At 49.1% G+C, this 15986-nt stretch overlaps 1 protein-coding gene across 7 annotated transcripts in view; it reads left to right on the top strand.

Annotated features, from left to right (window-relative positions):
- SMARCE1 (SWI/SNF related, matrix associated, actin dependent regulator of chromatin, subfamily e, member 1) overlaps window positions 1-11654 on the top strand; it is a 70615-nt gene extending 58961 nt beyond the window's left edge. For all 7 annotated transcript variants that reach the window (XM_033918722.1, XM_033918718.1, XM_033918720.1 and 4 more), the window contains 3 exons: window positions 4064-4165; window positions 4541-4754; window positions 11010-11654. In XM_033918722.1, coding sequence (XP_033774613.1) covers window positions 4064-4165; window positions 4541-4754; window positions 11010-11263 — 570 coding nt within the window. In that variant the 3' untranslated portion in view covers window positions 11264-11654. The remainder of the gene's footprint in view (window positions 1-4063; window positions 4166-4540; window positions 4755-11009) is intronic.
- The last annotated feature ends 4332 nt before the right edge of the window (window positions 11655-15986 follow it).

Raw genomic sequence — 15986 nt, 5'->3', positions numbered from 1 at the left:
CACCCTCCTCGACATGATTGCCCCCCCCCCCCCGACACGATTGGGAACCCCCCCCCCGACCCAATTCGACATCCCCCCTGACACAATTGGGCACCCCCCTCCCCGGCCGCTTCTTACCCTCATCTGGGCACTCTAGAAGATCGGACTCCTTGTCTGCTGGGCCTTGAGCATCTGAGCATGCTCAAAGCCTGCGAGATCACGTTCACGTTCAGAACGTGAACTCGCAGGCCTTGAGCATGCTCAGATGTTCAAGGCCCAGCAGACGAGGGCCAATCTTCAAGAGTGCCCAGATGAGGGTAAGAAGCGGCGGGGGATGCCCAGTTGTGTCGGGGAGGGGTGCCCAATCGTGGCGGGGGGGTCGGTTCGTGGCGGGGGGGTGCCCAATTGTGTCGGGGGGAGTCGGATCGTGGCGGGGGGGTGCCGGTTCTAGGCAGGGGGGGTGACGGATCGCAGGAGGGGGTGCCGGATTGCGGGGGGAGGGGGTGCTCGTAAATCGAGCCATGCTCGGTTTCCGAGGCACCGATTTTGCAAATGTTTTGCTCGTCTTGCAAAACACTCGCAAACTGGTGCACTCATAAACCGAGGTACCACTGTATTCCCTTTTAATTTTAGAGAGTGCCCTCTCGTTCTCTCTACCTTGGAGAGAGTGAACAACCTGTCTCTATCTACTAAGTCTATTCCCTTCATTATCATGAATGTTTCGATCATGTCCCCTCTGTCTCCTCTTTTCAAAGGAGAAGAGGCCTAGTTTCTCTAATCTCTCAGTGTACGCCAACTCCTTAACCATTTTAGTCGCGCTTCTCTGGACCCTTTCGAGTAATACCGTGTCCTACGCAGTATTCCAGGTGAGGGCGTACCATGGCCCGGTACAGCAGCATGATAAGCTTCTCCGATCTGTTCGTGATCCCCTTCTTAATCATTCCTTGTATTCTGTTTGCCCTTTTCGCCCCCGCCACGCATTGCGTGGACAGCTTCATCGACTTGTCGACCAGTACTCCCAAGTCTCTTTCTTGGGGGGTCTCTTCAAGTACTGCACCGGACATCCTGTATTCATGTATAAGATTTTTGTTCCCGACATGCAACACCTTACACTTATCCACGTTAAACCTCATTTGCCATGTCGTAACCCATTTCTCCAGCATGTTTGTCACGTTGCAGGTCTTCGCAATCCTCGTGAGTCTTCACTACTCTGAATAACTTCACCTCACTCATCGTACCAATTTCCAGGTCTTTTATAAATATGTTGAAGAGCATAGGTCCAAGCACCAAACCTTGCGGCACTCCATTCGTGACACTTTTCCAGTCCGAGTATTGTCCATTTAACCCCACTCTGTTTCCTATCCGCCAGCCAGTTTTTAATCCACAGGAGTATTTCACCCTCGATTCCATGACTCACAATTTTTCAAAGTAGTAAGTTTGATGTAAGTTTAAAAATGAATAAAGAAATTAAAAAACAAAAAACGAAGTAGTCGTTCATGCGGAACCTTGTTTGAACGCCTTCTGAAAATCCAGATATACAATGGGAACCTTGTTGAACGCCTTCTGAAAATCCAGATATACAACGTCGACCAGGCCACCCTTGTCTATCTGCCTGTTTACTCCCTCGAAGAAGTACAGCAAGTTCGTCAAGCAAGATCTTCCTTTGCTGAAGCCATGCTGGCTGGTCCTCATCAGATCATGTCCGTCAAGGTGATCAATGATGCGGTCCTTTATCAGCGCCTCTACCATCTTTCCCGGTAGCGAGGTCAGACTCACTGGTCTGTAGTTTCCCGGATATCCCCGCGAACCTTTCTTGAAGATCGGCATAACATTCGCCACTTTCCAGTCTTCCGGAATACTTCTCGATTTGATCGATAGATTAATAATAATAATAATAACAATTTTTTAAATACTGCAGGACCGTGAAGTTCTATGCGGTTTGCAATGGCTATTGAAGCAGTTCAACTATAGCCCCTTTCAGTTCCTTGATAACCCTCTGATGGATGACATCCGGTCCTGGGGATTTATCATTTTTAAGCCTATCAATCTGCCTGCATACCTCTTCTAGACTGACCGTCAACCCATTCAGCTTTCCCGTCTTCGTTTCCTGCGTATAGCCGGTCAGCTTCCGGTATGTTGTGTATATCCTCTTTTGTAAATACAGACGCCAAAAATGTGTTCAGTTTGTCGGTGATGGCTTTGTCTTCCTTTTAGCCCTCCCTTTATTCCCCTTAATATATCGAAAGACCGGCTTGAAGTTTTTCGCCTCCTTGGCTATTTTTTCCTCGTAGTCTCTTTTGGCCCTTCTTACCACCTTATGGCACCTGCTTTGGTGGTGTTTGTGCTTTTTCCATTTTTCGTCCCTTTTTTACCTTTTCCACTCCTTAAATAAAATCTTCTTGTCTCTGATCGCTTCCTTCACCGCTATGGTGAGCCACGCTTTGGATCAGGCAGTGGGGGCACCCAGAAAAGTCATGCAGAGTCTTAGCAACAGTACAGAGACTTGTAGAAATTCAGGCCATAGAGCCAGTGCCGCCAGAAGAATCGGGCTTGGGCAGATACTTCATAGTGCCTAAGAGACTTGGAGGACTGGAGACCCATTTTGGATCTTACACATGTCAACAAGGCTCTAAAGGTTCCATGCTTTCACCTGGAAATCGTGTGGTTGGTCATTGCAACAGTGGTTCTAGGGGAGTTTCTAGCTTCCTTAGATTTGACAGAAACTACCTGCACATTCCCATATTTCCGGAACACAGGAGATTCCTTAGATTCTATCTGCTGCAGAGACATTTTCAGTTCTCGACACTTCCCTTTGGGTTGGCAACAACACCCTACACATTCACCAAGGTGATGGTGGTAGTAGCAACGCATCTCCGCAGGGCAGGATTGCAATTGCTTTCATTTCAGGATGACTAACTGATCAGAGCTCTGTCGTTATTGGAAGGGGCTCATGTGGTCCAGGTCTTGCAGATCCTGAGCTGGATAATGAATTTTCGTAAGCTCCAACTGGTTCTGACCCAATCCTGGAAATACCTGGGAGTACTATTCAACACGGCAAAGGCTGGGTCAGTCTTCCAGAGGCATGCTGACAGAAGCTCTGCACTCAGATAATGGACAAGCCAACTCTGTCTCTATCTCCAAGTACTAGGCTCCATGGCAGCCACTATAGACATGGTCCCCTGGGTGAAGGCTCGCATGAATCCTTCAGAATCCACTACTATCTCAGTGGTCCCCACAAACAGACTCTCTTCAAATGACTCTCCCATGGACCCTGGAATCCCACCACAGTATGAGTTGGTGGCTCCATCCTCGGTCAATATTACAGGGCAAGTCCCTCATAATAACTTTGTGGGTGATTCTCACAACAGATGTCAGCCTGTGAAGAGGCCATTGCAATGGGTGAATGTTTGAGCTCCATAAATGTTTTTGATTTGTATGGTTATTTTAGTGTTCAATTATTCAGTTAAAATGTTTAACATGGTTTGTTATACTTTCAGAACAGATTTATAATCCAGGGAGTCTCCCAATACCCCTCCTTCTTATATGTTCCCATATAGGGCTATTGCCTGCTTTGGTACAAACTGAAGGGTGCAGCAGAGCCCTCTGGAGAAGGAAGAGGAGTTGAAAACATGGAATGGATTCATTCTGATTGGCTCACAAATGTGGGGAGAATAACCTGTCCAGAATAACACACTTAACTATTAGAAAAGTTATTAGCAAGGTAAGAACATAATCTTTTTTTTTTTTTTCTTGATCAAGAGCAGGGCTGGCCAAGTCCAGTCTTTGAGATCTACTGGCAGGCCAGGTTTTCAGGATATCCACAATGAACATGCATATGAGAGATTTGCATATCAAGAAGGCAGTGCAGGCAAATCTCTCTCATGCATATTCCTGAAAACCCGGCCTGCCGGTAGGTCTAGAGAATAGTGTAGGAACAAGGATGTTGTACAAAATCCCTGTTATTTATACAGTGTTAGCATACGTATATCTAGCCAAGCTAAAATAGTTTCTGTGTTGATAAATACAAACTACTTTTCAAAATTTTTATAAAAACTTGGTGTGTGCTGCTTGGTTTTTTTACCAGCGAAAGTTAGAAGCTGAGCTTTTGCAGATAGAAGAGCGTCACCAGGAGAAGAAGCGAAAGTTCTTAGAGAGCACTGAATCATTTAACAATGAATTGAAACGGGTAAGTACTGATGCCCCACGCATTGTGCTGTATAACTGGTATTATTATTTTCCTCTTTATTATAGGAGGTTTAGTCCTTCCTGTTTCAGCAGCAATCATATGTAATCTTGTCCCCAGTGGGATCGAACAGTAGGGCAATAACACCAACCCCTCCCCACCCCCCACCCCATCCCAAGTATTTTACAAGTTCTGAATCTTACTAAGAGAAGATTTATCCTTAACTCAGATTCTATGCTTGGATCTTAGCTGAAAACCAAGAAGCAATTGTTTTGAGGCTAGTTGCAATTTGAGAGTTGTAGTTTTCTTCTTTTTTTTTCGCTGATAAAAGGAAACTACATAGTAAGTTCCTATCTGACCTTTTCTCATACTCGGCAGCTCTGCAGCTTGAAAGTGGAGGTGGACATGGAGAAGATAGCATCTGAGATCGCCCAGGCTGAGGAACAAGCTCGCAAGCGACAAGAGGAAAGGGAAAAAGAAGCAACTGAACAAGTTGAGCGGAGTCAGAATACAGCAGCAGCTGTTGAAGAGGAGCAGGTGGCCTGCAAGACTGAGGAAAAGAGTGAAGAGGAAAGCACTCCTATAGAGCCAGGTGCAGGTTGAAATGTCTTCAAGCCTTGGCAAAACCAAAGTAGATTTGAGACAGGCCTTTTGTCATCATGAGGTGGTGGTGGTTTTTCCCTCCCCCAGTTTTTCAGTGTGTATTTTGACTTGATTCACAAGATTCATTCCAATAGAAATCCTTTAACACATTGGTTCATAGATAATGCATATTTAAAACATCAGCAATCCAAATGTGCCTAATAGAATGGCACATCCCTACAGTGTGAACATGTCATCAGAAGGTCCAAGGCTCTTAGCTATTACTAGCCCTGCCTGAAGCATCTGCTTCTACCAGAAATAAAACCACCATTCAAAGACCTAGAATATAGGGTAATCTTCATCTTTGAATTTGATAGCTGTTTTGTTTCTCTTCCACTATAATTTAGGATGATAGATGAACATCTAGCTATATAAAGAACTCATGAGTTTTTTTGGTCTGATAAAGAAGCTTTCCTTTGGCGTGTATAGTTTAATAAAGCTATTCAGGTCCTGCAGTTTTTGATAGAACACAATTTCAGGGACAATACTTAAGAAAGCACCAGCTTAACTGTCATGGAGGAGGCACTAATGGTTAGAACAGTGGGCTGAGAACCAGAGAAACAAGGGTTCAAATTCTACTGAAACTCCTTGTGACCTAGAGCAAGTCACTTAACTCTCCATTCTGTGTCGCCTGATAGACCGGTATAGTTCTTTACTGATGAGTTATATCTCACTGTGACCAGCAGGTGGAGACTGAGACCAAAAGCTTGTATATTAGCTGAGGCTCCCCCTCTCCATCCAGTTCTCAGTTTCCAAGCAGTGTTGTAAGACTAATTTGGCTCCCCCTCTTAGGGCTGTTGAAATTTGTTTTAGGACTCCTGGGTCCCATTTACTGATGGACGGAGCTTGGACGGGTCCTGTTTGGGGATCCGTCCAACCTCGAGGGTGTTAAACCTGGCGGGTCGCATGCTAGGTTCCTCCCCCCCATCTTCCTCCACCTCCCCGCATTTTTGTAGAGGTGCCTCAGCTGGCAGCGTGACCCCCGTGGTTGGTCAGGCCTTTGGCTTTGAGAGCCAATGGAGTCTGTTCTGGGGGAAAAAAAAAAAATTTAACTTGAGGCTGTGCTAGTCTAAAGGGCTCCTTTCCCTTTAAATTGCTGTTTTCTTATCTAACCGTTACTTTTTGGCAGCTAGGGCAGTTTTCAGCACAATGAGCACTTTGAAAGGGAAAAAATGCTCGTTGTGCTCCAGATGTGAGATATTCGTGGCCGGCCTGTGCAAGCGGTGCATAGACCGGGGCGGTGGGGAATCCTCGTCGGCATTGGGTGTCAGCAGCCAGGGAACCCTGCTGCGAGTCGCCCTTGGATCCCTAGGATGACTGGGCTTCCCCCGACTCCCACGCGGGGGGTTCCCCAGCTGCCAACAATCAGGGTGCAAAGGATTCCCTTACCATTGAGCGACTACCGCGGCGGCAGGCTCATCAGCCTTAGTGTCAGGAAAAGCCCAGGCTTTTCAGATGCTACAGGCCTATGGAGCTCTGATTGTGACGTTTCAGCCCTGATTTTGGCGGGAAACACCTCCATTTCTGTAGCCTCAGGTGACCGTCCCCCTGTTTTGGAGAAGCAGGGGCATGGTAGTTCTGGGTCCCCTACTGTGTGACAGGGCGTCCCTTGAGGGCTGCCGGGGGGTTTTCCCCCTGAATTTTTATTGACACTTTGCAAGGCTTATGTGCTGGTGGCTGGAGGTCTTGTTTCCAATCTGGGGGGGGGGGGGGGGGGGGGTTCCTCATCTGTTCAGCTCCAGACAGCGTCGGATTTGCTCCTCTCTCGCCAAGTGGCCTCGTGTCTCTTGGGATGAGGATTTTTTTGAGGAGGATCTGGACCTTTGGGGTGGGTTTGAGTACCTGGTGAAGATGCATCCGTGGTGCACATTTTTCAGCAGGACGAGCTTCATGAGCTAATTCTTCATATCTCTGCTTTAAATTTTGAGTACACCATGTCGGATCCCCCGCGTAAAATGGACCCCTTGCTCAGGATAATCCGGAAATTATGTTTGAACAGTGGCAGATACCAGAGACTCCCTTTCATTTTACGCGTTCCATGGCCCGCCTTTATCCCATTCCGGAAGGGGATTAGGGCACTCTGAAGTCGCCAGTGGAGGACGCGGTGGTCTCAGCCATCTAGAAGCAGCATACCGTCCCTATGGAGGGCAGTTCTGCCTTAAAGGACACTGAGTAACGCAAGTTTGAGTCCTCTGCTTAAGGAGGTTTTGATGTGACAGCTCTGGCGGTACAGGTGGCGATGTGTAGCAGGTTGGTTGCTCGGACGTGTTTTTACTGGGATGAGCGTGTTCTTGACTGTGAGTCTGACAATTGGGACTTAGTGGAGCAGGAAGTTGCCAAAATTGAGATGGGTGCTGCTTATTTCTCAGATGCCATATATGACCTTTTGCGAGCTTCTGCCAAGTCTATGGCTTTTGGAGTGGCAGTACGTCATACCTTGTGGCTTCGAGCATGGTTGGCAGATGCTGCATTCAAGGCTAAGCTGACGAAATTCCCCTTTAGGGGGTCTTTCTTATTTAGTGAGGAGTTGGACAAGTTGGTTCAGATCTGATTCTTAAGTGCCTCGTTTGCCTGAAGATAGGGCTAGGCCGCTGGCACGGGATGGCACTGCTTGTGGGCGCGGGCGTGATTTCCGCTGGCTCCACCCTGATCGAGGGGCCCCTTCTTTTCAGGCCTCTGGGTTTCCCCGAGGCTACTTCTTTCAGCGTATGCAATCCTTTTAAGGGGCCTGCTGGGGAGCTGGAAATTCCCCCGCCGGTTTCCCCGCTGCCCATCCTACCCAATGATTCCTTGCCGGCGCCTGCTCTGGTTCCGGTGGGCGCCCAGCTGGGTGACTTTTATCCAAAGTGGACAGAGATCACATCCGATCAGTGCGTCCTGGAGGTGATTCAGGATATTTATGCTCTGGAGTTTGCTCGTTCATTGCCAGATCATTTTCTCGCTTCTCCTTCACAGGTGGCGTGGATGAAGAATGCCTTTCGCCAGACCCTCCAATGATTGCTAGCTCTCAAAGTGATGGTTTCTGTGCCCCCTCAGGAGTGTTGCACCAGCTGGTACTTGATTTACTTTGTGGTGCCCAACAAAGAGGGGAGTTTTTGGCCCATCTTAGATCTGAAGAGGGTCAACAGGGCTCTCAAAATTCCTTCCTTTCGCATGGAAACTCTGCATGTTTCAATTCGGGCCTCCCATCAGCGCTTCCTTCACTTTGCGATTTTTGGGTCAGCACTTTCAGTTCTGTGCGCTTCCCTTTGGTCTGGCCACGGCTCAGGGGATGTTCACCAAGATTATGGTGGTCATAGCGGCGGCATTAGGCAAAGAGAGCATTCTAGTTCATCCCTACCTGGATGACTGGTTGATTCAAGCAAAGTCATTGCAGGAGAGCACCCAGGTCACGGCTCAGGTGGTGGAGTCCTTACAGTTGCTATCCTATCCAAGAGTCGGTTGGAACCATCTCAGCGCCTGGAGTACCATGGAGTTCTGTTCAACACTTCCTTGGGAAAGGTCTTCCTCCCAGAGGCCCGGGTAAACAAATTGCAATCTCAGATTCGCCTGCATATGGCATCCCGGTGACCTCGGACGCAGGATTTCCTCCAAATCCTGGGGTCAATGGCGGCTTCCCTAGATGTGGTGAGGTGGCCTCATACCCACATGTGTCCTCTTCAGTATGCTCTTCAGAGGTGGTTGCCTCAGAGACACAGTTTGGATCATCCTGTTCCTCTTTGGGGCTTGGCTCGCTGCAGTCTTCGTTGGTAACTCCAGACCTCCCATCTAGTGCAGGGGGTGAATCTGGATCAGCCACAGTGGACGGTGCTGCTCACGGATGCCAGTCTCCTTGGTTGGGGAGCATAGTGTCTAGGTCACTCAGCTCAGGGCACCTGGTCCATGGAGGAGGCGTCCTGATCGATCAATGTTCTAGATACCAGAGCTATCTGTCTAGCGCAGTTAGCTTTCTGGTCCTTTCTGATGGGCAAGTCTGTCGGAGTTCTTTCAGACAATGCCACGGTGGGGGGGGGGGGCACCAAGAGCACTTGTGGTGGCGTAGGAGGCGGCTCTGCTTATGGTTTGGGCAGAGTTTTATCTTCAGGACATCTCGGCCTCTCACATAGCGGGCGTGGAGAATGTACAGGCAGACTTTTTGAGTCATCATGCCCTAGACCCTGGAGAGTGGAGTCTCAGCCACGAAGCTTTCCAGCTAATAGTGCAGTACGAGTGTCAACGCCAAAGCACCCCACTTCTTCAGTTGTCGCAGGGACGGTCAGGCCAAGGGGCTGGATGCTCTGGTTCAACCGTGGCCAATGGAGGGTCTGTTGTATGTGTTCTCTCCGTGGCCATTAGTGGGTAGAGTTCTCCGCATTGTTCGACATCCATGCCTCTTGATTCTGGTGTCTCCGGATTGGCCCAGGCGTCCGTGGTATGCAGACCTGGTGAGGCATCTGGTAGCAGATCCTTTTCCTTTGCCTCTCTCGACTGACCTTCTGTCTCAGGGCCCCATTCCCATGTTCGATCCGGGTCCCTTTTGTCTTATGGCTTGGCTCTTGAAAGGAACTGCCTTGGTAAGAAGGGGTACTCAGATAAGGTGATCCCAACCCTTTTGGGGTCCCAGAGACTTTCCACTTCGCAAGCTTATGTGCAGGTTTGGCGTATATTTGAGGATTGGTGTGCTGTGCGTGGAATGGTCTCTTTTTTTCCCCGCTTCCCTGCCTACCATTTGCAGGATGGCCTAGCTTGGTCTTCTCTCTGGTTCAGCTTGCGGCCTTGTCAGCCTTTCTTAGGTTGTTACGAGGTCAGCGTTTGTCATTTCTGATGTTGTTCGCTTCTTGCGAGCAGCTAAATTGCTCAAGCCTCCCGTACCACCGTCTGTTCCATCTTGGGATCTTAATCTGGTCTAGTCCATGCTGGGGTGCTTACCTTTTGAGCTTTTGGGTGCCTGCTCGTTGAAGGACCTTACCCTTAAAGCGGTCTTCTTGGTGGCAATTACTTCTGCTTGGCGTGTTTCTGAGCTGCAGGCTTTCTCTTGTAAGTCTCCCTTCCCAGAGTTCTCTAGGGAGCGGGTTGTGTTGCGGCCAGTTCCTTTCTTCCAAAGGTAGTTTCTCCTTTTCATGTAAATCAGGCAGTGGTCCTCCCGGTGTTGGGTAGTCGGGAGAGATCTTCTAAGCAGAAACAGTTGCGCAAGTTGGATGTCAGTCGGGTCCTTCACTCATATGTGCAGACCCAGGGGTTCAGGAAATCTGATTATCTCTTTGTTCTTCTAGCGGGCCCTCGTAAGGGGGGAGGGCGTTTCCAAGGCTTCTATTGCATGCTGGATCAAGGAGACTATTGCTTCTGCTTATCTTCTTCAGAAAAAGGTGGTTCCAGAATTCATCAAGGCTCATTCCACTCGGGGTCAGGCAGTTTCTTGGGCAGAATCTTCTCTAGTGCCTCCAGTGCATATTTGTAAGGCTGCAGTTTGGTCTTCTCTGTATTCTTTTGTAAGACACTATCGTGTGGATGTTCAAGCACGTTGGGATGCGGTATTCGGTGAGCGTGTTCTGGTGTCGGCCCTTCGGGGGTCCCACCCTTGATGGGTATTGCTTTGGTACATCTCATCAGTAAAGAACTATACACTTCTCCCTCCGTGAGCTGTGGGGACATTTTCTCTGCAAGATGTCATTTCTATACATGTTCCAACAGTTGTTACAATGTGTGTTGTTTGTTTTACCTTCCTGTTCGGAGTGTTTTTACTTTTCTCAATTAGTTTTACTAGGTTCTGCTTGGCTACTCGGCAGACTGAATGGGGAGGGGGGAGCCTCAGCTAATATATAAATTTTTGGTCTCTGTCTCCACCTGCTGGTCACAGTGAGATATAACTCATCAGTAAAGAACTATACCGGTCTACAGGCTAACAGATAGAAAATTAGCAGGTAAGAACCTAATTTCTCCTTACCTCAGGTACAACCTCAGCTTCTGATCTTTCTCAGAACAGAGAAATAAATGCCTATTGTATCTGAGTGTAACTTGAATGAGCTAAATCTAAATAAAACAAATTTGTAAAACTGTCTGTGCTGCAGGCCTTCATATATTTCCAAGTTCTGTGTTTTAACATAGAGTGCATGTGTGATTCATATTTGATCTGGGCATCTGACCTTTAGATAAATAAACCATTCTGTTCATAATCTTTAGTGGATTGGTAAATTTATTCCCTTTTCCTCATGTTCCTTTATTCCAGAAGAGCCACCCCGGCCGCCACCACCACCCCCCAATCTTCCTCCTCCACCCCTTGAAGAGGAAGCAACAGAAAGCCGACAGAATGGTGAGGAAGGCACATCCACCCCAGAAGATAAAGAAAGTGGTCAGGAGGCTGTGGACAGCACTGTGGAGGAAGGAACAAGTGATAGCAGCACTAGTTCAGAGAGTAACAGCGCAACAGCAGAAGAGCTGCCAACGGAGCCCACCACTGAGGACACTGAGAAAAAAGAATAGGTTCAGCCATTCCATGGGGGGTTCAGGGTTTAAAATAAGTGTTGACAAGTTTCTGTTTTGTCCAAGGAGGATATATGGCATTAAAGATATTCCTGCTGCTGTTATAACAACATTTACAATTGTACTCTGTGTTTCGCCACAATGTGAATCATTAATTGGTGCTAGGGAGAATTGTTACAGCAGGGTTTTCTCTAAATATGTCACTGCTATTTTTCAAGAGATTTTAAAAGCTGTTTTAATGTTGATAGCAATAAAAACACTCTTCCCACCCAAAAAAATTCCCTACTGTGCTGTGTGTCAGGTCAGGATTTGTCTTTAAGTTGTCATGTTGAGGCCCAGATGCTTTTTTTCGATATCTGTAGGCAAATAAATTTTGTTATTAAATCTCAAACTTTGTGCTAGATTCTGTCCCGGACATTGAGGCTGAACACATCATTTAGGGCCAAACCACTACCAGGTTAATCAAGACAAGATGCTGGTGGGATTTTTTTGTTCTGTTTTTTTTTAACTAGTTCTTCTTCCTCTAGCTGTGGTTTGCAGAATACCACAAGGGGCCTTGGTAAAAGGTTATGCAGATCTTCTTGGAAAATGCTAAAAATGTGTATTGTATGACAAGCTCTCAATTTACAGTGGAGATATGTTGGAATTTCTTACTTCAGCATGGGTAATAAGCTCATTTTTAAATGAGAGAACAAGACTTAAAAATAAAATTACATTAAAAAGTTAGTATTTTCACTGTGATCCAGTAGCATAGTTAGAAGTGTTTTTCTTGATTGGTAGGTCTATGCATATCTTCCCTTCCACACCCCTGGATTGTTAAAACTTGACTAGCAGTAATCCCCAAGCCACACCAGCTGAAGATGTTCTCTTTGGGGCCCCCCCCCCCCACCTCCCTACCGGTCTGAATAGCAGGGGAAGTCAGCAATATGCTTCCAGCTGCTGATGCTGGCAAATTCCAGCCCCCTGGCAAATGCACTGGGAGTGCCAGGGTCAAAAGCTGTTGGGGGAGGGGCTCCAGCAAGGACATCTTCAGCTGGTAGTAATAATAATAATAACTTTATTCTTCTATACCGCCATAGTCGTGAGACTTCTAGGCGGTTCACATTGAAGAGAGCTGGACAGTCAGCGAGTTACAATATGCAGAAGTCAGAGAATTACAGCATACAGAATCTTAAAATAGGCAGTTGAAATACAATATATACAGCATACAGAAGCTTAGAAGGCAGCGAAATACAATATATAGATTGTTAGCAAATGTTAGAAGTTTCAGATGTTTCATATTTATATGCAGGAGAGGACATATTTAGTGTTTGGTGTACCGTATTTTCGCGGATATAACGCGCGCGTTATACGTGATTTTACGTACCGCGCATACCCCTCGCGCGTTATATGCCTGAGCGCGGTATACAAAAGTTTTTAAACATAGTTCCCACCCCGCCCGACGCCCGATTCACCCCCCCAGCAGGACCGCTCGCACCCCCACCCCGAACGACCGCTCGCACGCGCTCCCACCCGCACCCGCATCCACGATCGGAGCAAGAGGGAGCCCAATCCCTCTTGCCCGGCCGACTCCCCGACGTCCGATACATCCCCCCCCCGGCAGGACCACTCGCACCCTCACCCCGAAGGACCGCCGACTCCCCAACAATATCGGGCCAGGAGGGAGCCCAAACCCTCCTGGCCACGGCGACCCCCTAACCCCACCCCGCACTACATTACGGGCAGGAGGGATCCCAGGCCCTCCTGCCCTCGACGCAAACCCCCTCCCCCCAACGACCGCCCCCCCCAAGAACCTCCGCCCGTCCCCCAGCCGACCCGCGACCCCCCTGGCCGACCCCCACGACACCCCCACCCGCCTTCCCCGTACTTTGTGTAGTTGGGCCAGAAGGGAGCCCAAACCCTCCTGGCCACGGCGACCCCCTAACCCCACCCCGCACTACATTACGGGCAGGAGGGATCCCAGGCCCTCCTGCCCCCGACGCAAACCCCCCTCCCCCCAACGACCGCCCCCCCCCCCCAAGAACCTCCGACCGACCCGCGACCCCCCTGGCCGACCCCCCCACCCCCCTTCCCCGTACCTTTGGAAGTTGGCCGGACAGACGGGAGCCAAACCCGCCTGTCCGGCAGGCAGCCAACGAAGGAATGAGGCCGGATTGGCCCATCCGTCCTAAAGCTCCGCCTACTGGTGGGGCCTAAGGCGCGTGGGCCAATCAGAATAGGCCCTGGAGCCTTAGGTCCCACCTGGGGGCGCGGCCTGAGGCACATGGGCCAAACCCGACCATGTGTCTCAGGCCGCGCCCCCAGGTGGGACCTAAGGCTCCAGGGCCTATTCTGATTGGCCCACGCGCCTTAGGCCCCACCAGTAGGCGGAGCTTTAGGACGGATGGGCCAATCCGGCCTCATTCCTTCGTTGGCTGCCTGCCGGACAGGCGGGTTTGGCTCCCGTCTGTCCGGCCAACTTCCAAAGGTACGGGGAAGGGGGGTGGGGGGGTCGGCCAGGGGGGTCGCGGGTCGGTCGGAGGTTCTTGGGGGGGGGGCGGTCGTTGGAGGGAGGGGGGTTTGCGTCGAGGGCAGGAGGGCCTGGGATCCCTCCTGCCCGTAATGTAGTGCGGGGTGGGGTTAGGGGGTCGCCGTGGCCAGGAGGGTTTGGGCTCCCTTCTGGCCCAACTACACAAAGTACGGGGAAGGCGGGTGGGGGTGTCGTGGGGGTCGGCCAGGGGGGTCGCGGGTCGGCTGGGGGACGGGCGGAGGTTCTTGGGGGGGGGCGGTCGTTGGGGGGAGGGGGTTTGCGTCGAGGGCAGGAGGGCCTGGGATCCCTCCTGCCCGTAATGTAGTGCGGGGTGGGGTTAGGGGGTCGCCGTGGCCAGGAGGATTTGGGCTCCCTCCGGGCCCAATATTGTCGGGGAGTCGGCGGTCCTTCGGGGTGGGGGTGCGAGTGGTCCTGCCGAGGGGGGAGAAGAATCGAACGTCGAGGGGGGGCATCAGGCTTTCAGGATGGGGACAGGACTTCAAGGGGGGACAGGCAGACCTTCAAGGGGGGACAGGCAGACCTTCAAGGGGGGACAGGACTTCAAGGGGGACAGGCACGGAGAGGCGGGGCAGTGCACCGAAAGTCAGGGCGGGTGAACGGTGAGTCGGGGCAACCAGAGGAGAGTCGGGGCAGTGCACCGAAAGTCAGGGTGAGTCGGGGCAACCAGAGGAGAGTCGGGGCAGTGCACCGAAAGTCAGGGTGAGTCGGGGCAACCAGATGAGAGTCGGGGAGAGCGAAAGGAGAGTCGGGGTGGCCAGAGGAGAGTCGGGCAGCATGCGCGTTATATGCCTGAGCGCGGTATAGAAAAGTTTTTGTACATATCATCGTGATTTCTGCGCGCTATACCCCTGTGCGCGTTTTACAATGGTGCGCGTTATATCCGCGAAAATACGGTAGGTACTTTTTAGGTGATATTTCTGTCGAATAAGGCTGTTTTTATGGCTTTTCTAAAGGCGTCATAGGTCAGTCTTGCTCCATTGATATAGTTATCTAACAACAGTTTGTTTGTTTGGTACATAAAACTTCTATCCAGAAAGGTTTTGTATTTGCAGCCAGTAATGCTTGGTATGCAAATAGATTGCAGTTTCTGGTTAGTCTTGTAGGGTTGTATAGTATGAATTGAGGTAACAGGTAGATAGGAGCTAGTTCCCAAACTAGCTTGAAACATATGCAAGAGAACTTGAATATTATTCGCGCCTCCATTGGCAGTCAGTGAAGCAGTCTGTAGTAGGGGCTAATATGGTCGTTCTTTTTCAGTCCAAATATCAAGCGGACCGCTGTGTTTTGGACAATTCTAAGTTTCCTCAAACAATATTGCAGTAGTCCAGTGTAGAAAGCACTAGCGATTGCACTAGTAATCTAAATGATAATGAGTCGAAGTATTTTTTGATGGTCCTTAACTTCCATAGTGTCAGGAAACACTTTTTTACCACTATGTTCGTGTGTTCAACCATTGTCAAATGTGTGTCTAATGTGACTCCCAATATTTTTATTGTTTTAGTAATCGGGTAGTCAAGATCTTTTACATGTAACGTTGTTTCGGTAATTTTGTCTGTTGGGCTTGCAAGGAAGACTTTTTTTTTTTTTCTGTGTTTAGCTTCAGCTTGAAATTTATCGTCCACTGTTCTATTTCGGTTATAATATGAGAAATGAATTCTGAGGTCTTGTTTGTTATGCTGTTCATTGGGATTAAAATGGAGATGTCATCTGCATATATGTAGTAGTTTAGGTTTAGCTTTTTTAGGAAGTGTCCTAGGGATGATATGTAGATGTTGAATAAAGTAGGTGATAGTGGTGAACCTTGTGGTACTCCCGAGAGGTTTGTCCAGGTGTTTGAGTACGTAGGGCTTGGGGAACCTCTACTAGCAATACCAAAGAAGTACACCGCTACTGGTTGAGCCTAAACCCAAAGTGACTCTACCACTGCTGTGAATACTAACATTGGTCTTCAAGGATATTTGTCTGAATGACTTCATTGTTAGAGCTTTCTTTTTAACAGTGGGGAAGGTGAAGTTGATGCTGTTATGGGAAATTGCTTACTAGGTAGATCTGAGCTGTGTGAGGTTTCTAGTGCTGACCTAAATGGCCCATAATGCTTCAACCTGGTGGAATGATTAAACTTCAGATGCTGCCACCACTCTGTAATACTACTCATAGTAGTCACATTTTTATTTTGCTTCTCTTGGTTCTGCT

Source organism: Geotrypetes seraphini, chromosome 13, assembly GCF_902459505.1.
Source record: "Geotrypetes seraphini chromosome 13, aGeoSer1.1, whole genome shotgun sequence".
NCBI classification, from domain to species: Eukaryota; Metazoa; Chordata; class Amphibia; order Gymnophiona; family Dermophiidae; genus Geotrypetes; species Geotrypetes seraphini.
This window is presented reverse-complemented; position numbering and strand designations above follow the sequence as displayed.